The sequence below is a fragment of the Carya illinoinensis genome, chromosome 12, assembly GCF_018687715.1.
Source record: "Carya illinoinensis cultivar Pawnee chromosome 12, C.illinoinensisPawnee_v1, whole genome shotgun sequence".
NCBI classification, from domain to species: domain Eukaryota; kingdom Viridiplantae; phylum Streptophyta; class Magnoliopsida; order Fagales; family Juglandaceae; genus Carya; species Carya illinoinensis.
Genome location: NC_056763.1, coordinates 28224732 through 28246189, shown reverse-complemented (window position 1 = coordinate 28246189; position 21458 = coordinate 28224732). Strand labels below are relative to the sequence as shown.

The 21458-nt window shown below is 31.4% G+C and overlaps 2 protein-coding genes across 2 annotated transcripts; both read right to left on the bottom strand.

Annotated features, from left to right (window-relative positions):
• Positions 1-5: 5 nt before the first annotated feature.
• LOC122289047 lies at positions 6-2425 on the bottom strand. Its single transcript, XM_043095966.1, has 3 exons — positions 2179-2425; positions 1426-1515; positions 6-181 (listed from the first exon to the last, which is right to left on the bottom strand). Exons 1-3 carry the CDS (start codon positions 2422-2424, stop codon positions 26-28), a joined length of 492 nt encoding a protein of 163 aa, XP_042951900.1. The 5' UTR covers position 2425; the 3' UTR covers positions 6-25.
• Positions 2426-4678: 2253 nt separating this feature from the next.
• LOC122289039 (probable leucine-rich repeat receptor-like serine/threonine-protein kinase At3g14840) lies at positions 4679-16392 on the bottom strand. The gene is made up of 25 exons (XM_043095937.1): positions 16059-16392; positions 15752-15908; positions 14992-15030; positions 12870-12941; positions 12707-12778; positions 12530-12601; positions 12358-12429; positions 12097-12168; positions 11878-11949; positions 11695-11763; positions 11388-11462; positions 11190-11264; positions 10924-10992; positions 9753-9818; positions 9072-9140; positions 8926-8964; positions 8514-8554; positions 7736-8124; positions 7420-7618; positions 6858-6995; positions 6578-6696; positions 6242-6452; positions 5854-6091; positions 5560-5710; positions 4679-5222 (listed from the first exon to the last, which is right to left on the bottom strand). The coding sequence occupies exons 1-25, from the start codon at positions 16153-16155 to the stop codon at positions 4842-4844; spliced, it is 3054 nt and encodes a 1017-aa protein (XP_042951871.1). The 5' UTR covers positions 16156-16392; the 3' UTR covers positions 4679-4841.
• Between the last annotated feature and the right edge of the window lie 5066 nt (positions 16393-21458).

Genomic DNA, 21458 nt, shown 5'->3' with positions numbered 1-21458 from the left:
GCCAAAATTATTTTTCCATAGCTTGTTACGAATTTGCGATCTCACCTTGCAAGAAAAGCTGAATCTCATTTCTCCTGGATATTGACCCTGAGCCTGTAGATGGCCTCCACAAATAGGTAGTAAGCCCCTCTCCAGATACATATGTCAACTTCCCATTTGGAAACTGTAAATCTACAAACGACTAGATAGAGAAGAAAAATTGTGTCAATCTCCGCCCAAAGAAGTTGGCAGCTTACTCGTATTTTCGTAATTTATTATGAGCAAACTGCTACCCCAACTCAAGATGGTTCAACTTGAGAACATGATAATAGAAATTGATTTTCAAATGAAATGGGGACTTCATTCATGCCTTCAGTTAGTCAATCAGTAAACTTGGCACGTAAGATTTTAGTGGATCTCCAAGAAATTTAGAAGTCAATAAATGAATATTGATGGATAATCCTTTTAAAAAAGATTGAATTTGATGGTATCAAGTTCAATATTTCAGGCTAGCACTCCAGTAAAATTGTCTAGTCTACTTTCCATGTGATAGCATACTTAAATGACTTTCATGGACTCCAGTATCACATAGAGACCAACTCAGCTCATTTTTTTCAGTTTATATCCTCAGACTCAGTGTACTATAGAATTTCACTAAACTATAACCGGGTAATAAATGCTCATACTTCTTTTTTAATCACGCCACTCATTAATTGATTCTACAATCTAGAGTTTGTTGTTTTTCTGTACTCATGCCTCTCATGCTGAGTTAGCTCAAGTGGTAAATGGGAGGGGTATGGTTGGGATGGGTCCTGAGTTCAATTGTGCCATGCAAAAGACTAGTGGGCCCGTTTGGAAATACAACTGTTCTTAGATATTCTTAGATATTTCCTTTCCAAACATCACTTAAACACAACACTTTTTAATTTCAAATTTTCAACTTTTTCATCTAATCATTACCTAATCATTATAACTTTCTTAAAAAAAAAAAAACACAAAACCCTATATAACTTTCTCAAACTTCCAAACAAAAATTATATTAAAAAATTATATTCAAACAATATTTTAACTTTATAATATTTTTATTCAATTTTTTTTTCTCTCGTTTACCAAAATTCAATAAAACATTTTAAGTCGAATTATTTCACTATTATTCACAAACCATTTCACTATTATTCTGAGATATTCTTCGTATCTAAATGAGCCCTAAGTAATCTTCACTGGAACTCTCAACCTCATTTATGCAAGGCAAGCAAGAAACCAGGACCATCCAAAGTCCTACAAATGAAAAGGAAGCATTAATGATAAACAAACTCAAACCATAAATTCTGTTTTGAGTTAAGTAGTTATAAGGAAGACTCTCCAAAGACTTACCCTGCAAAGGAGGCATCAAATAAATAATTTCACTTATTAATTACAATGTTCTAATAGAAATTAGTAACTTACACAAGCTAAGGGATTGAGACAGAGCATTGACATTAACAGCCACCTTCTATGCTTTGACCACACAGCTGGACAAAGTGAGTGCATTCCATTCTGAAAATTAAATAAATGAAGAAATGAGTACAAACCAAGGGAGGGAAAATCTGGAAAAGCATCAAGATGCAATCCCTTCATATTGCAAATTAAGCCACAACAATAGCACCATGGTAATGAATCACAGGGAAAGGCCACATAGTGGTAGAGGAAATGGGAAGCCACTGAATCCATTAATGTCATAATTTAATTCACCACACGCATTAAAAAGTTGTTGAAGATGAGGCAGCTTACACATAATGCATGCAAAGTCAGTGTTAAAAGTGCATTGTGTTCATTTAAGAGTACTAAAAACATCATTTAAAAGACTTATTTTTAGGTGACAATATAAGCGCACAGAAAAGTTGCCAAAACTTGTTGCTTATATATTTATTTGCCTTCTTACACAATTAGTTTTGCACTCTTTATGTCAGTTATAATATCACACACACCCACACAGAGTAGGGTAGTAAACTCTGAATTTAAATCAGTGGAAGATGCTCATAATGCTGCAAATTCAGGATATCTTTGGAGGCAGTTTCATTAAATCACCATGAAAACAGCATTGTAGGGTGGAGCTTACAGGATCTTCTTTATTTAGGCTTGCATGAATTAAGTTGTACATTACAAATAAATAAATATTAAAAAATAAATAAAAAATAGTACAATTAAAGCTGATCATACCTTCCTATCATAGCCATACCAAAGCAAATGCTGCTTTGACAAATGGACAGGCAAAAGAAGAGTTGTATCACGAATAAAGAGCACTGGTCCAGCTTGGACAAGAAAGAGAGATGAATTGTCATTTCCAGATGTAGAACTGCCGTGTGATGCCTCTACCCTCCATAAATCTCCCCGTGCAACCAAAGAACTTTCTACGTCATGTGTTCTGCTATCATAGGTTGATGTAATATTTATGATCCCCTGCATCAAATAAAACCATACCACTTACAAAGCAATTGAAAAAATAGCAGCAGCCATCAAATTAAAGAAAGAAAATCTTAAATTACTTCCTCCTCCTACATACATGTGGTAAAAACAAGCTCCTAAGTGAGACTGCTATGACAAACAGACGAATTTTTTAGAACGAAGAATAGACAAAACAATTGCCATGCAGGATGGTCATTACAATTTTTACAAGTTTCACATATAAATGAAACTGTCATGCCCATTTCTCAGGGAATTTAAATGATCTAGATTTTTTAATCCTTTCCATGATGAAAGATACATACTTGATTAAATATTTGGGAGTCAGTTTCCAAAAGCACCACACGTGAAAACAAAGTTCCTGAAAAAAAGGCACTATGATGTAATTAAATTATTGGAAAACACAAATAATTGTATAGATACGAGAGGGCACCAAAAAAATGCCAAAAAGTTTCACGGTCATATGTGATTAAATGTATTTTGCATCAATACAATAATTTCCAAATGGAAGTAGATTGTCCTCAAGGAAAAAAAAAGATTGAATAAACAGCATCCAACTAAAAGTCTCATCTATCCAATTTACTTGTGATCTACAAATCCTTCTGTTTCATTCAAGTCTATTCAAGTAAATCTTAGTTAAGATTGAGTAAAAATAAAAATATGTGGCCAGCCATAGTGGCCATCTTTTTGTTTTTCTTTAAAAAAAAAGTTTTCATTTCTTTATTTTTATTTGTACTAAATCTTAACTAAGGCATTTTAAGAAAAACTCATTTGAAAAGTTAAGGATTTCGGCTCAATTAGATGGAGGATGCAAAATGGGAAAAAAAAAGAAAAAAAAAAAAGGTAATTTACGGTAACAAATTTTTTATTTTGATAGTTTGGGGTGCAATTTGAAAAATGTGTGGTAGTATGGAGTTAGAAAATAAAATTCCATTAAATCAACTTTGTGGAATTTGTATTAAGATGGTTTTGATATATGAAATTTGTATTAAGTTGAGGATACAAAGTGTTTTTTACTACATATTAATATTTATTGATAAAATTCATCATTTTGATATATGAAATTAATAATATTTAGATATATGAAATTGCTATTTTTGAACACATAGTATTGATTGTAAAATATATAAAAAACAATAATTTTAAAAAAATAAATAATAATAATAATAATAATAATATTTTATTATTATCTGGTTCAAAGATGCACGATACAATGTAGAAGTTTTTCTTGATATGCAAAACTAATTTTCAAAAAATGTAATTTTAAAGATGCATATAGAGAAACCAATGCTAGTGCTCTAAAAGAAACTGGTTGATTGCATTTAAATAAAAAGAATGCTAAGTCTCTAATTTTTTTTTTTTTTACCTAATAGTTAAGGAATTATTTTTAATAATTTTGTGATTTTTTAATATTTAAAAATTTTAAAATAATGTATAAAGAAAATTTTTAACGTTCGGTGAGGATTCTCGATGCTCGATAATTGTAGTAGCTGGCTCCTTTTTTTTTTTTACTTAAATTAATCCTGCCCATTTTTGAAACATGCTTCCATCCGTATTTGTGATAATCAATATCAGGTCTTCCATTTTTCGGACAGTCAAATTCTTTCATAACACAGGGGCATGTTGTTGATTTGTGCAAAGGATATGAATCATCATAAACCCATATTCTTCCTTGAAAGAAATCACAGCTGCCCGATTGGGTGGCACACTACATTTCATGCGGTAGATTATTATTATTATTATTTTATAGTTTGTGGAGTGATTCAGAAATTAAATGATAGTTTAAGGAGAATTTATGTTTTTTTCAAATTCATAAATATTGTTTTATCTTATAATCTGGAAAAATCAAAAGGGGACGCGTCAAAAATTGCCAGTTATGGCTATAAATCTTTTGATTTTATGGACCAAATTAATAGGATTTACAAAAGCTAATCAGAATGCAATATCTATGAGGAAATTAAACATCAAGATCAGGAAATGTAAATTGTAAAACATGAAATATAATCCTAGACCAGTATCACATATATAAAAGTTGAGTAATACTACTCATTATCCTCGCATTATTTCATGATGTGACATTAAATTATTAAAGACTATTTATTATTTTTTATTTATGAACTTATCATCTAATATCACGTCATTGGATGATGTGAAGATGATAAAAAAATAAATGATAAATAGATTTTTTCATAAAAGTTTATGGTTTTTCATATGCCTATGCTAGCAACTCACATTTATTGCGCCACAGGAAAACTTCTAGCTCCAATCGTTCCTTTTTTATCCACAACGTTTGAATCCAAGAAAACTTAACCCATGCAACAAGTACTTAAAATATGTCGCAACAATTAGTGCGATTAAAGACACACTCTAATTAAGAATAGAAAGTAGTATTGCTCATTTATCTAAACTCTTTTCTCCCACTAACTAGAATCCATATTGATTGGATATAGATCAACGGCAGATGTAGATGAAGTAGTACCGGTGAATGGGTCATCCGTTAATACACTTTGGGTCTGGCTATTTCCCCTACTTGATTCTTTCTTATCTTGAAAATGATCCCATAGTGCCTTCACTTTCATTTCATCATCAACGATACTTAAATTTGGACCCAACTCAGGAATAACAGCGTTGCCCTCAAGCATGCTCACCACTGAGGACATGGTAGGCCTAACTGCTGCAGAAACATTAGCGCATAGGAGAGCCACATTAATCATGCGCATAACGTCTTCCTTCCTGTAGTTTGAGCCTAATCTTGGATCAGCCAGATCCAACAAATTTCCCTTCTCTTTCAAAACAAGTGCCTGCATAAATAGATCAAAGAATAAGCTGCCAATTATAGAGGGAAAATGGCTCCTTTTAACTTGAGAAATCTGTAACAACGGGATACTGGTAATGAATAATTTGTAGACTCTTAGAAAAAAAAAAAAAAAAGAAGAAGAAGAAGAAGAAGTGGAAACAGATAATAGAAGTCGGAGTTGATTCTTCATTCTTGCTGTGCAAGTGTGGCAATTGGATATTTTATATTTGTCAGTGAAATATTTTTCTACCTAGTCCACATTTTTTATATTAGCAAACACAAGAAAATAAAATAAAACAGGAGAGTCAAGAAATGCAAGACAAAAAAGTGATTCAAATCACCCAATCAAGAAGATGTAGAGATTCCCCCTTAGGCCGGTGACTCGTGTTGCTCTTCCCACTGACAATTTCCAAGGCAACAATTCCAAAACTATAAACATCTGCTTTGTCAGTTAAATAACCATGCAATGCATACTCAGGTGCCATATAACCACTGCAAAATCACATATCAACATGCGGCATTCTTAGCATCAGGAATTTAGAACATTGCTATAATCAAAGGCATTAATCATCTCTCTAATTGTTTTTTTTTTCTTTAAAGCAAAGATCTTAGATGCATTATAAAATACAACTCACTAAGTTCCAGCAATTCGCGTGCTGATATGAGTATTATCCTCTTCATCAAGCTTGGCCATACCAAAGTCAGATATCTTAGGGTTGAGATTTTTATCAAGCAAGACATTAGTAGCCTTGATGTCTCTATGGACAATCTTCAACCTTGATTCGTCATGGAGATAGGCCAAACCTCTTGCTATACCAACACAAATCCTATGTCTTGTTGGCCAATCCAATTGCAACTGATATTCTTCTGGCCCTTCAATCAATCAAGTTAATAGAAAGCATTTAACTAGGATTATTACCATTATTATGCATGCATGATACATGCATGTACGTTATCATTGGTTGCATGTAAATATGCATACAAGTAAACAAAGCAATTACGTGCATGAAGATAAAATTTTACCAAACAAAGCACGAGCAAGGCTATTATTTTCCATGTACTCATATACCAGCAACAATTGATTTCCTTCAACACAGCATCCATAGAGCTTTACAAGATGAGGGTGCTGCAAAGCAGAAATCATGCCGATCTCATTCAAAAACTCACGATTTCCTTGCTTTGATTTGGAAGAAAGTTGTTTGACTGCCATCATGGTGCCATCAGACATAAGGCCCTACATGCATACAGAAAACATGAACTTCTTTTCATGCTTAAATAATGACACTTCAAAAAGAAAGAGATATAGTTAAGAAGAGTTCAAATCACATCAATCAAAAGAAATTATTTTCTCGGACTTACCTTATAAACAGGACCAAAACCACCTTCCCCAATTTTATTCGCCGCATCAAAGTTGTTTGTGGCTGTTTTGATTTGCCTTAAGGTGAATGTTCCAGTTTTCAGGTCTAGGTCTCTTAAATCTGAGGTAAGTGCATGCCAAGTTAGATAGGCAAGTATGTCTAGGAAATTTGAAGAATTGACACTCCTCATGATACAGATGAAAATATTTTAATGAAACTTCTATTAATTGTAGGGAAGGAAAACAGATTGATAATAACAATATTAATAGCCTTGAAACTACCATGATCTGTAGCACTTGATCTGTGTCCTAGACAGCCTTTCCACCAGAGGATAGCCACAACAAATAATATTATAACAAAAGCTCCAGCAACAAGAATTCCAACCACTGCTCCTATAGACATACCTGAAGCTTCATCGTCTGCATTGAAAATATATATATTTAGGAGTTATAGTTTAAAATGAATGTCAAGGCAATTGATAGAAGAAATCATCAGCCATCCCCACTAAGAAATATATGACCGATAGTTGCAAAAGTTAAAAATCAAGACAATTATTTTCTTTCACTACTTAATTTGGAATTTTAATAGTTTGCATGATTTTTTTTCAAAATAAGGAAAACATTAAAATGAACACCATAAAAAAATAAACGGATTGATGGAATTTAATGAGTTTGGCATGCACCCATCAATGTTTTCCGTAAAGAAATTAAACGCTTTATAAAGCATCATCATGCTGCCTTAAATTATCCACAGAAACAAAAGTAAAATCAAAAGCATAGATGCGTGAGCAAACCAGCCCATTAGAAGTGAATGTAAGAGCTCAATATTCAACAGAAAACCTACCAGAATCCACAGAAATGGCTGAAATAAGAGGACCATAGTCTCCTTTGGATGGGATATCAGTTGTCCCCTTCCCAGCCCAGTAGAAACGGATCTCTAGGGTACCATTAGTCACGACGACAGCATTAAAACTTTGTATATTTGGTTTACGAACCCCACCTGCCGCTTTTACAATATCGAAATCCTTCAGCACTCGCTCTCCCTATATGTTCATGTTCATGCATTAACAAATACTGTTTCATGGTAGCAACATTGTTAACATAGGAAATTGGTTAAAGAAGAAGGTGCATGGAAGTATCATGTGGTAATAACAAATAACCTGAATGTAAACATCAAATATACGTCTTCCCAAACTGCTATACGTTTTATCATCAGTGAACACTATCTCCGCAAAGTGGAGCCTTACTCTGTAATTCCCATTTACCAAACAAAAGGCATAATAAGTAAGAGAGAGAGGAGAAAAGCGCGCTGTCATGTACAGTTCGGCATCGGGCGTGTTCATAGAGAGTTTGGATAAATTTGACAAAATGAAATCTTTGTTGAGGTGGGCATCGTCTATGAGTTGACCAGTGCTACTAGACGACCAGTACTCTTGCGCGAGGAAGAAATTTGAAGGTCCCCCTGGATCTTTATCAGCATCAAATACAGTAGTTTCATTAATGGTTACTTTTCCTCCGCCACAATTTATATGAAGCTTGTACTGGCGATCTGAGACAAAAAGCAACATTTTAGCCACAGTACTTGTTCATCGGGAAGACAAAATAGGCCTAATTTCATTAAAAAAAGGTGGGGGTAAAAAGAAGAAAACCCTTACAATTTCATACGAAATTTCAACATATGATCTTTCGCCTATTTCTTTCCGTCATTTTTCTTTTGTTTTTTTTTTAAATCTATATATTTACTAACTTTAAGAAGTTTTGTTAAGAACAATATGGTATTGTTGATCAGAAATTATACGCATTTTGGCTATAAATATAAGGTCCTAATCCCTTCTTCCGCCGAGACAAGGAAAAGCAAATTAGGATGTTACACTGCTGACCCAATTGTAACCACGAGAATTTGACAATCTAGAGGAAGTATATGACATTTCAACTTACTTTGTGGACAATCCGGTAAGCTCCCCGAACATGAAACAATGCTATTGCACCGGTACGTACATACATAGCACGATGAAAGTCCAGATCAACAAGTTAGCATTAATGTAACATCAACGAAATTAGATTTGTGACATAGATATATATATATTATATATATGGAAAATTCTATATACTATATTACCATCATACTTTCATCTCATTAAATATGATGTGGCACATTTATTACAATTGAATGATCATTTATTGCATTTTTTTATCGTTTAATAGTAATGAATGTACCACATCTCACTTAGTAGGATGAAAATAGAATAAGAGTGTGGTATATAATATTACTCTTAAATATATCCCACAAGAAATTTTACCTCAGAAAAATTTACGAAACATACTTTCGATAGGTGAAGCTAATACTTACGTTTCATTGCCCATTAAAGAGCTCTTGAATAAATTGATCCTGAGGAAAATAACATCAAGATAAAAGTTCAGTGAGGATATGTATGTGACCATGCATGCAAGCGCGTCTCATTATTAGATGAAAGTCGATCTTACTGGGGATATTACCGATTTTGACAAGTACTTGATGATGATAATTCCGATTTGTCAATTGTAAAGTTGTTAAATGAAAGATCACTGCACACAAAAGAAGCAACATGTTTCATCAACTTCCGTGATGTAGCATGATCAGATCATCATAACTTTACCATACATGATAGATCATCAAATTCTTGGAAAAATGATATCATATTCAATGCATTATACAAAAGATTAGCAAATATACTGCCTAAAATGATAATTATGTTTGCTTCTAATCACATAAACAAATACCAAAACAAGCTTCGATTTGAAACCAGGATAAGGAGGCTAGCTCTTTCCCTTCAACTTGGATGACCAAATACAGCAATACAAATATATGATCCTCGAATTTAAAATGAGATACTGGAATATATAATTGGCAAAATTGTGCAGAACTCGGTTTCAGTGAGAACACTTTTTCTTTCATCCATTTTTAAGTCGGGATGTGATACTGATCAGTAGTGTATTTATGATCGTGTAGAATTTTCCAGTGCTAGATCTATGTACTCTTCTTTGAGCTTAGAAATCAAGTTTTAAATATAGGGATCAAGGAAAAACTCTCACAAAGTGAACGTTTCTTAATTTTATAGTCTTAAATGCTAGCCTAACACGTACGCAATATTCCAAGAAAGCTCAAATATAGATATGGAATTTGGCAGAGAAGCTTACATGGCTTTTCTAGATTTCAGCATCCAAGCAGGTATTGGTCCAGTTAACAAGTTGCCGGCTAAGTATCTGTACAGAATCAGTGTTAACCAGTCAGCATCGATCGTTACGTACGTAGTTTTGTGCATTATTACAGCGTTGACTGGGTAAATTTGTCCCTGATGAGGCAAATCTATGAACAGATCATTGAAATGGCTAAATCAGTATTTATAATGTCATGAGCCAAGTCAATGCTGTACCTCACGGCTCAAAATGCTAAAAATATCAATAATGGTACAGGGCACACATTTTGATAATTACATATTATTGAGAAGTCCCATATGATTTAGGAACAAATTCATCCTAAGCTTTATAAGAAATTACTCTACTCCTCTTATTAGGCCTTTTAAGAGGAGAAATGAGTGTTTCTACATAGTATTAGAGCCAGGTTAAACTATGACCGATGATGGACTTCCACGACCTACCCACGATGATGGTACCGGAAATACCGGCCCACATGTGAGGGGGCGTATTGAGAAGTCCCACATGGTTTAGGAACAAATTCATCTTGGACTTTATAAGAAATTACTCTACTCCTCTTATTAGGCCTTTTAAAAGGATAAATGAGTGTTTCTACACGTATTAAGAGTGAATATGATAAATTACATAAAATGACAGAAAGTAGAGTGGACTTAGACCATGTTTCGCAAGCCATAAAATTTTCAAAATTTTGTTAACTTTTTTTAAAACATTATTTAAACATTGAAAAAAATTTCTATTTTAAATATTAAGATTTCCATCTAATCATTAACCTAATTCATTACTCAAATACAAAAATCAATACAAGTTTTACATATTTTCAAAATAAAACTAATATTAAAAAAGTATATTTAAAAAAAAAAATTATTTATATATCCACTTCCACAAATGCCTATACAATATTTAATTAATTTAAAAAAAAATTAATCATTTTCTTCTCTTTCATTTCTCAAAACCTATTCTCAAACAAATTCTCACAATTCTCAAATCTTTCGAAACATTCTTATTATTCAATTAGAAAAGTGAGTTAAGAGATTGCTTAATTGATCAGGCTATTCTAATGGCCGGCCGGCCTTTTACATCCCCATGCTGATGCCACTAATCGTCAGCTTTTGAATGAAATCAATCTATAATTTCTTTCTACAATATTGCTTACATGTTTACAGTTTGTAGTTCTGTAAAGTTGCTTGGAATTTCTCCACTTAGTCCGTTGAAGCTGAGATCTCTGCAGGAGAATTTATAACTAGCTGAATTAGAAAATAAATATATAGAACCCTAAAAGATTTTACAAACAACTCCATGCAATCCTTTCAAGCAGTACAAATAAATTTTCTTTCAATCAAAATATTTCACGAAGGTTTCTAAAATATCACAAAACTGGCAAGGAAATAGTGGAAGATGATCAAGAAGTACTATACTAACAAGATTTGAAAATCCGTTCTCCCAGGTAATATTTGATCGGGTAGCGGTCCAGTGAGATTGCAATTCCTCAGTATCCTTGCAAAAAAGTAAATAATCATGTAAAACTTTAGTAGCCACATATAAGGATTGTTACTTTGGAAAATTATGTTACCGGTCAAAACATATATGTGTATATATATATACAAATATTTAACTCACAGTACGATCCATTGTGATACGTTAATGTTTTTCAACGGAAAAGTTACGTCAGATCCATTCAAGTCACTAATTCTCCTGTATATCAAAATTCAACAAAGAACAATTATACGTTATTCAAATCATATATTACAAGACAAAATTTATACATGGTTGGTTGATTATTTACAATGAAAATAATAATTTTTTTTATTAAAATGAGTCCATTCTCTCTATAAATAATTATTTTCATTGCAAATAATCGTCTTTCTTCTAGTGTATGTTTCGATTATATTATATAGCTGAGGGATTAATAAGGATTCATACTTACAAGTCAGATAAGCTTTTCAAAAGATCAAGGGAAGGAATTGGTCCCTTCAAACCACTTGCCTGAATGGATCTATTGTTGCCATTTTTGGATTTTATGAGTGATAATACACAATTTTCGTAATAATAAGATCTTTCAAAAATTAAAAAACAAAAACAAACAAACAAGGAATATATAAGGTCTCACAGTGCATTAAGATTTTTCCAATTTTGAATATAACTGGGAATCTGTCCAGAAAAAAGATTGTCGTTGATCCGACTGCATTTCCGTTTGATCATTGATGGATGCAAAAAAAAAAAAAAATATGTCATGGGTATCTCAAAAGGAACAAAAATTAGTAACTTGAAATTTCAGCATGTGGAAATTAAACTTGATGTATATAAAAAGAAATAATTAGAAGCTTACAAATATTTCAATGAGGTCAAGTTTGCAAATGAAGGAGGTAGCTCCCCGGTAAAATAATTCGAGCTGAGTAAACTACAATCGAAAACAACAGATAAAAATATAAATATACAAGTAAAAGTACTAATCCATCCAATGGCTTAATTATCAGCAATATTATCAGGATTCAACATTTTTTTCTACAAAGAATTCAATCCACATAATTCTTGCCTAAAATAAGAGATCAGATGGAACTTGCAATTGAGAATATAAAACTCATCTTACAGTCTTTCTATGGAGGACATATTCCCAAGCTCTGGAGGAAGATTTCCAGAAAGCTGATTGAACTCAACCGTCCTACGAAGAAGAAAACCGAATTCCTCGATAACATTAATTAGTAATACTCTAAAAAAACTCTTCAAATATTGAAACAAGATTGGGTGCGATCGAAACTCACAAGCTTTTGAGAGTTTTGATGTCTGCAAGATCTCTAGGGATAGGACCTGTTAATCGGTTTCCTAAAAGGGAACTGCGATAAGACCCCATATCTTAAATATATAACGTACAGCTATGCGCACACATGGAACAACGTTAACCCAAATAGACACATGAATATCAGAGGGAGTGAGAGTACATGTTGACCAGCTGCTGCATGGAGCCCCATGCCAAAGAGATTGAACCGTTAAGGTAGTTGCCACTAAGATCACTGCAGATATGAGAGATCAGGGAGATGAAGAAATGAGTTCTATAGGTAAGTTAGTTGATGAAAGAAAACAATACACGTACAATAAACTTACAAATCTTTCAGGCAAGGTAACTTCACCAAATCTGGAGGAAGAGTGCCTGATAGATTCTGCCGTTTGAGAAATCTGAAATTCGAACGGTTTTCTTAAAGGAGAATGATAAGGACAAAAATGTTTTTATAAAACATCATTGCAACTGTAGAGCATATATCATTATTTATAAAAATGCACGCCATCAATTTAGAACAGAGTTGCTAAATAATTATATGTTTCTATCACGAAAAAATGATATTAAAAAAGAACCATTTTGTACAAGTACTGTTTCACAACTTTATTGGAGGACATTTTAATAAAACAAACTTAAGTTTCATTGTTTTCAATTTAAAACAAAGTTGTAAAAGATTTTTCTATCACTACTCTTTTTTTTAAAGTAGTATAGCCATATTAAAAGAATACGTAATACTATTTTTCATCTTTGTATACTTTACGTGACATGCATGGAATGATTTCACCACTTGACTAGATAATTATTTACAATATATCATATCAAAAGGTGTAATTGATGATGACAAAATCTATAATGAACAACATACATATCTAGATAAAGAAACTATTTTGTAATATATAGTTTAACCATTTTTTAATTTATCTAAAAGAGAAAAACCTTTACCTGCAATTTAAAACAAAGTTGTTAAATAATTATGTTTTTATCAGGAGAAAATGATAAAAACAGAACCATTTTTTACAAGCACTGTTCATAATAACTTTATCTTAAATAGAGGACATTTTAATAAAATAAACTCAAGTATCATTATTTATTAAAGATGACATCAATTTAAAACAAAGTTTTAAAGTATTTTTCTATCACTACTCTTTTTTAATACAATAGCCATATTAAAATAGTAATACTTTTCTCCATCTTTAATTTTATTAAATACAATTATACTTGACATGCGGGGAATGATTTCACTATTTGAATAGATAATTATTTAAAATATATCATATAAAAAAGTATAATTGATCGTGACAAAATCTATAATGAACAACACACATCCCTGTATAAAGAAACTATTTTGTATTATGTAGTTTATCTATTTTTAAATTTATGTAAAAAAGAAAAACCTTTATCTTCAATTTAAAGTATGGGCTTGGTCTTGAGCCCCTCTATTTTGTCCCCTCATTTTGGCCACTCATGTATTTAATTTTTTTTAAAAAAAATTACTTACTAATTAAGAAAGTGACTATTAGTATATTGATATTTTTTTTAACTTTTAAAAATGTATAAACATGTTTAAAAAATACTTAAAAAAAAAGATAAGTGCAATTTGCACTAAGAGCACACCAAGTGGACAAATTAAGGAGGTATAGTAGCACTACACTTGTAATAGATAATTTAATTAACCGAATTTTAAATTTATCTAAAAAAGAAAAACCTTTATCTTCAATTTAGGCTTCGTTTGGTAACACAGTTTAGATGAGATAAAATGTTTTTTTTAAATTGAATAAAATATTGTTATAATATAATTTTTTAATATTAATTTTATTTTCAAATTTAAAAAAATTGAATTATTTATTATATTTTGTGTGAAAATTTATGAAAGTTATAATAATTATATGAGATGAGATAAAATAAGATAGTTTAAATTTGGGTATCCAAACCAATCCTTAAAGTATGGGCTTCATTTTGAGCCCATCTAAACCAATTGGAGTTTTGATACAATTAATGCATTTAAAATATTAGAACTTCCTTGACATAATGTTACGGGGTTTGCGTTAAGAAAAAAAAAATATATATCATGCTTAATATTAAAAAATTATTATTTGAAAAGGACGGGAAATTAGCAGGAGTCGGTTTGATATTGAGAGATGCTACAGGCAAGGTTGTAATGGATGTGAGTAAGATGGAAGAGGAAGTGGATGGGACTAATACAATTGAATTATTGGCTGTTTTAAGAGGTTTACAGCTTTGCATACGGCCTCTTGGGATACCAAAATTGATAATAGAGTCCGATTGTTTACAGCTAGTAGAGGAATTGCAGGCTACACAGGAGTCATCTTCATGGAATGGTAATCTGATTAAGATGTAAAGCATTTGATGCACAGATTTCCTGAGCTCATTGTTTAACTAGATATGCTTGGCATATAGTTGATATTCAAGTACGGTGGGATTTTGTACCTGCTTGTGCGGATCAAGCTCTTTGGATTGATCAAGCCGCTGTGTAATGATGATTTTTAATGTAAGTTTGGATATCTAAAAAAAAAAAATTAATTCGGTGTTGGTGGCTCACTGCATGATTGGGCAAGCTATCGTTAATTTTACTGTATATTTCGCAATTATATTTTAAAATAAGAATATTTTTATGAGGTATTTTACAAAATATTTTTTATTTTAAAATATAATTATACAAAATATTATAAAAAGTATTAGGTTCATCCTTTCTCTAATTTAAGCGTGCAGCTTTTTGAAGGCAATTCTTACCTTTAGCTTCACCGCTTGAGAGTTGAGATCATAAGTGAGAACCAATCAAAAGAAAAATAAATTATTTATTAATTATGAAATAAAATAATATATATTTTAAAATTTTTATTTAAAAATTACTTTTGATTTCATGAGTTTAAAATTTTTTTAAAAATTGATATGATTGTATTTTAAAATTGTCAATTGAGAATGAGACGGTGTTATTCTTTGACCGCTTGTCTAAGTATTTAGTCTTTTTTTTTTTTTTTTCCCGTAAAATGATTGATTCATACAAGTAGTATTATATGAATACCTTAAATTATAAAATATTTTTTATTGTAAAATAAATTAAACATAAAAAGCTAACTCGTGTTGGTTTATAAATTTATTTTTCATACATCTAACACTGATCTCTAATTTGAGACTTATGAAACAGCTCGTCATGAAGATGATCAGAGAAAGAGAGATGACAACGTACATGCCCACAACGCGGTATGACTCGTTGCCATTGACGACGCAGTTGCTGCAGGTAACAGCAGCCATCACAGCTGTTACGGCCGTCGGTTGTGTACATGGATCAGAGAAGTTCCAGTCCTTCTTCCCCAACGTATTAAATATGACACTTAAAGCTTGCACTGTAAATTAAAATCCACAATTATATATTAAGCAAACCCAATGAAAATTCACTCCTGGATTAACGGACTATATATATCTATATATGTCAATCGATAAAAAAAATAAACAAAAACAAAAACAAAAAGGCTTTGATATATCTGTGTGTATACCTTCTTCATCAACGGGCAGTTTAAAGGCTCCGGAAGCAAACGTCGCAAAGCAAACCATCATGACGGTCGAAGCAAGAAGAAGTCGAACAAGAAACATATTTATTTTCCAATGAAAAATACCATGAACGACTTCACAACAACCCAATTAGCAAATGAAAGGAAGGACCTTTGACTGGAGAAAGATAGGACGAGAGAGAGAGAGAGAGAGGGCTGGGGAGAGGGGTAGGAGAGGGAGAGAGGATGAAAAGGGGAAGACGAGAAAATGAAGCAAAATGGCAGAAGTGTGAGTCCCTGGCCCTCGCAGCGGTACTTGAAAATGTGGGTAGGGAGGGGTCGCAGACTTGACATTTTGGGGTTCTCTGTCTCTCTCTCTCTCTCACAGCGTGGGACCGTCCGCCTTCTTTGAATGCCATTTATTATTTCCCAAAACAAAAATTGTAATTTATTATTATTTTTTTATTTCTCTTTTTTCGGCCAACCATCGATTAGTGTCAGAGTTGTAACTCGGGAATCTTGGGATATCCCCAAATACAATATACTTTATTTTTAATATAGTTTACGAGGTGATCCCCAAAAAAAATATAGCTTTTTTTTTTTTTTTTTAAACACTACGCAAAGCTCATTCAATGTAGCTTATTGCCTAGCTATAAAAATAAAAGTCTTGTTAGGTACCATTCATTTTTTTTATTGAAAAATATTAAAAAAATAAAATTAAAAGAAAAAAATATCCTCTATCTCATAAAAATTATTTTTATTTTTAATTTATATTTTTTTATTAAATATATATCTTACATATTAATATTAATGTGTGATTTGATACTCAATCCCGCTTGTAAGAAGAATTTTCTGAAACGATAAATACCGCCTTACTGCTTAGCTATAAGCAAACAGATATTGGTGCCCCAACGCTGCCTTATCTTTTTTTTTTTTTTTTTAAAAGAAATAAAGAAAAAAAAGATAACGCTGCCTTATCTTGACCTTATCTCCTTTGCGTTCTAAAAAAAAGAAATAATTGAAAATATAAAAGCTTGTTTGGTAGGCCATTGCTGTTTCCCTCGTAAACTATATTATAATATAGCTGTCTCAAAGATGCATCGAGCCCTTATTTTTAAAGTGATTAGTGTCAGATTAGGAACATATCACATGTTACCGTAAAGAATAATGCTAGATCCCGGCGATCCCGGCTTTCTCTTTTTTCTTTTTTTCTGTTTTTTAATAAAAAATTATTTAATATTATTATAATTATTTTAAAAATATTAAAAAATGATGTAAATAAAATTTTATTAAAAAAAATTAAGAATCGGTTTGGTCCATCAAAATTTTTATCTCAAATTTAAAATTCTCATCTTATCATTACAATTTTTTCAAATCATCATATAAAATATAATAAATAATTTAACTTTTTAAATCTCAAAATAATAATAATATTAAAATATAATATTTTAATATTTTATTTTAAAATTCAAAATTCTCATCTTACTGCCAAATCATACCTAAGTCTAGCGAAGACTCAAAAGTGACTCTAGCAGTCCCCTACCGTAAAATAATACTTTTTTTTTTATTTGGCCATGTAAAAGGATACTTTATTCCTAAGTTATTATATTTACACATATTTTATATAAAAATATATGTATTAATATTATGTTACATAATATATCATTTCTATTTTATAATAAAAATATATTTTTAATCTAATAAATTACTTAAATCACATTAACCTATAACTTTCTTTATATAAAATTTGTGTATACCGAATATTTTTCTTTATTACATTATACCACGTGATGCTTTCATTTTATAAAATATTCAAGTCTCAAATTTTTAAGAAAAAATACTTCATCTTTTTCTAAATGATTAAATTATTCTACTAATTATCCATATAATATATACTTATTATAAAAAAAAATTAAAATATATGTGATGTATAGGATATTAAGTAAAATTATTTGTTCTACTCATGAAGACTTTATCTCCTGCAGTTTATGATATAGCTTGTTTGAGGTAAGAATGTAGCCTAGCCTTCCATAATTCTCTCGTTTTAGGCTTTTTATTTCTTTCATTTCAATATTTTTCAATTATTATTGTGATGTATACTGTTTATTCATGAATTTTGAGTCTTTATCATGTTAAAAGGATGAGCCATTTTTCCCAATCTTCTTCAACTTACACCTTTATGTTACTTTCTAATATTTATTTTTTTTCTTTACATGTGTGTAACTTGGATTGATAATTAAAACTCTGATACAATATTTATTGTTATCCCTAAGTAGTGCTAGTTTTTTTTTTATGGAGTGTTTCGCTTGAACGCTCTCATTAGTATCGAAGCACTAAACTCTTTCCTAATCTTGAGTTCTCATTAGAAGTTTTTCCTGTAAACATATTAGCACAATTTTATTTTTTATTTTTTAAAATTTTTATTATTGTCAATTTGAATCTTTAAGGTTTGTATATATTTTTTTAGCTTATATTAGACAATTGTTTATGATTATTTTTTTCTCGGTCTCATTTTTCTAGCTTTTATAGGTGTGTTTTTTTTTTTAATTCTTTTAGCATTTGCCATGAATATATTTCACGGCAATACCGTAAGAAGTTTTTTCCACCAAATATTCTACTGGGTAATACTAATACTCACCAATACCTCTTACGGTAATTAATCATATTCCCACGGGCAATAATGAAAGTAAACATATCTTTGCGGTGAGTTTAGTAGGCTATTGCTGCGGGATTTGTCGTGGGAACACCTAGGTATTTTCCAAGACTTGGACCTTTCATGAGATAAAATATTTTTGTGGCGACTTATATCCGACGAGCTGTCCATGAATAAAATTAATGAGAATATAATTTTTTTCACAAAAATGTATTTTTTTGCCATATAAAGAATTTATGGAAAAACACGGTATTTCTTGTTGTGTATAGGTCAAACTCTCTCTCAATAATTAAGTTTGACAAGTTGAATATTTAATTAATAAGTAATTTTATGTATAAATCTCAAATAGACAAGTCTTGTACAAGCTCTTTATATAAAAGTGGATTCTACTAATAAATAATAATTTTTATTAACTTTTTCAAAATGAGGTTTACCTTTTTATAAAAACATGCCCAAGATTTGTCTATTTGGGAATATATAAATTATTTTATAGTAATAAAGTATAGAGTCATAATTGAATCACGACCTTTGATTTGATATTAGACAAAATTATTATTTATTTTAAAATTATAAATTAATAAAAAAGATAAATTTTATTATTTATTTTATATTTTAATAATTACTATCTCAATGGCCATCTCTTTTAAAATATATACATATATATATTGCATTCTTGCTGTATCCGTACCAGTTCTCAACTTTGTATATTTGGGCAATATAGCACCTGCCTGCGTGGTTGCATGAAGGAGCATAGGTTCTCAACTCGATGTCCACAGCTGTTCAAGAAAATCTGTCCCAAGTTGCATGAAAAACTCTAGATGCAGTCGTTTGGAGTAAACGGCGTGTAAACGACTGCGTTGACAGAGATAAAACGAAAACGCACCATTTTGATGCGTTATTCCCTCCTCTCAGCTTCTCTCTCGATTCCTCCCTCAGAACCCACGAATTCGTTTCTCTCTCTCTCTCTCTCTCTCTCTCTCTCTCTCTCTCTCTCTCTCTCTCTCTCTCATCCATGTCACTGATCTCCGAAGGCTAGCTCTCCCTTTTGCACCATTTTGCATCATGTTATCTTCTCAGCTCCCTTCGAAGACCAGAAAGTGACCGACCCATTTTTCGTCTTCAACAAGCATCTCCCACTCTTCATCCCAGACCGAAACCCTAACCCTAAGCAGCCTAGATCTAACCGTAACCCTTCATCCCGAATCTGGTAATCAGTCACTCCTGTCCAGATTATTTCATATTTTTATATTATTGTATTTCTGTATTTTTAGATTTTTGTATTTTTGTATTCTGCAATTTCTATATTTCAGTATCTTCTATAATGAATATTTGGATTTGATAAATGTCAATGTGCAAAAAGGAAACTTTGTTATTTTTATAAAAGAAATCTATTTGGTTCCGTGTGGTATGTTTTTGTTGATGAGTAATGTAAATGATGGAGGGAGAGGTACACACACACATGCTTACAGCCTAGCCACCTAACATTATTTTTATTTGCCTCAGCATCTTGATTTATACGTTTGAGTACTGAAGAAAAAGCTTTGCAACATTGTAAACCAGAGCTTGGTATTGATAGGTTAGTAAAAGAGAACCGCCAATATTGAGTAAATAAATGCTCTTTCCCTCCGTATCATTGACATGTCAATTTATTTTCTTACAAATTAATTAAATCCTGACATGTCAATATTGAAGGATGATATATTCTCTTGCAAGTTAAATCATTGCATATCGTTGATGTAAAGAGTTAGGAAATAGGACACAGTATTGCTGGCTCACCTCACTGATAGCAAATACAAGGATTATGCAAAATAGGCATTTAACTTGTAATTTTTGAAGAAAGTAGTGTATTTTTTAAAGATTATTAATATATAGAAGAAGAAATATAGATATATCATTCATTCAAATGACTCTTATTTGTCGAACATCTTACATAATACCTCCAAAAAATGCACAAAAGGCTGCATTAATTAATAGATCACTTAGAAAGAAGCAGCCACTGAAAACTGAGAGGTCCAAGCCACTTCGAAAATCAAGGTTAGAGGTCAGTTGGGGCCCCAAGAGCTTAAGTACTTCATAGTCTGAAGGGACTCCTCCTCAACCTTTTGAACAATCTTCTTATCCTTGCTCTATTTGCAATTATATGTTGCTCACATCAATAATTTTTTTGCAACTGTTTCAGTAGACTTATCGAACCAACTTTTTAACCTAGAAGTACTAGCATTATGCAATTAGTGCATTTATCTCGTCCCATTTAAGCACTATATCGAAGGTAGGGTTAAAAATAGAGAACTAGTATTCAATCCTTTGCACGAGAAAATTATTAAATCTCCCAATCATCTAACTAACCAAGACATAGTGTCATAGATCCAATGATAGCCAACAAGATAAAGGTAGGGTTAACATAAAAGTACAAGGAAAAGCTTTCCCAATCCATAAATTCCATTCAAAAGAGGACAAAGTTGAAGAACAGTACGAGGACTAGAGATAATAGACAGAGAACAAGCAAAGATGATAGGCTGGAGGCAATCCGAAATAACCAAACTCGAAGAATAGCGCAAGTACAACACTATCTTCATTTACCACAATGAGAAATAAGGGAATCAAGTTGATGACACAAATAACCATATTGCTAAGGAACTATTTGAAGCAATATATGATTCTAAAAGTTTCTAATTCTTCATTGATTCCTTATAAGAGGCTTGGTTTTATTTTACCTAATTCTCCCTTAAAGCACCAGTAGATTGTTACTTATT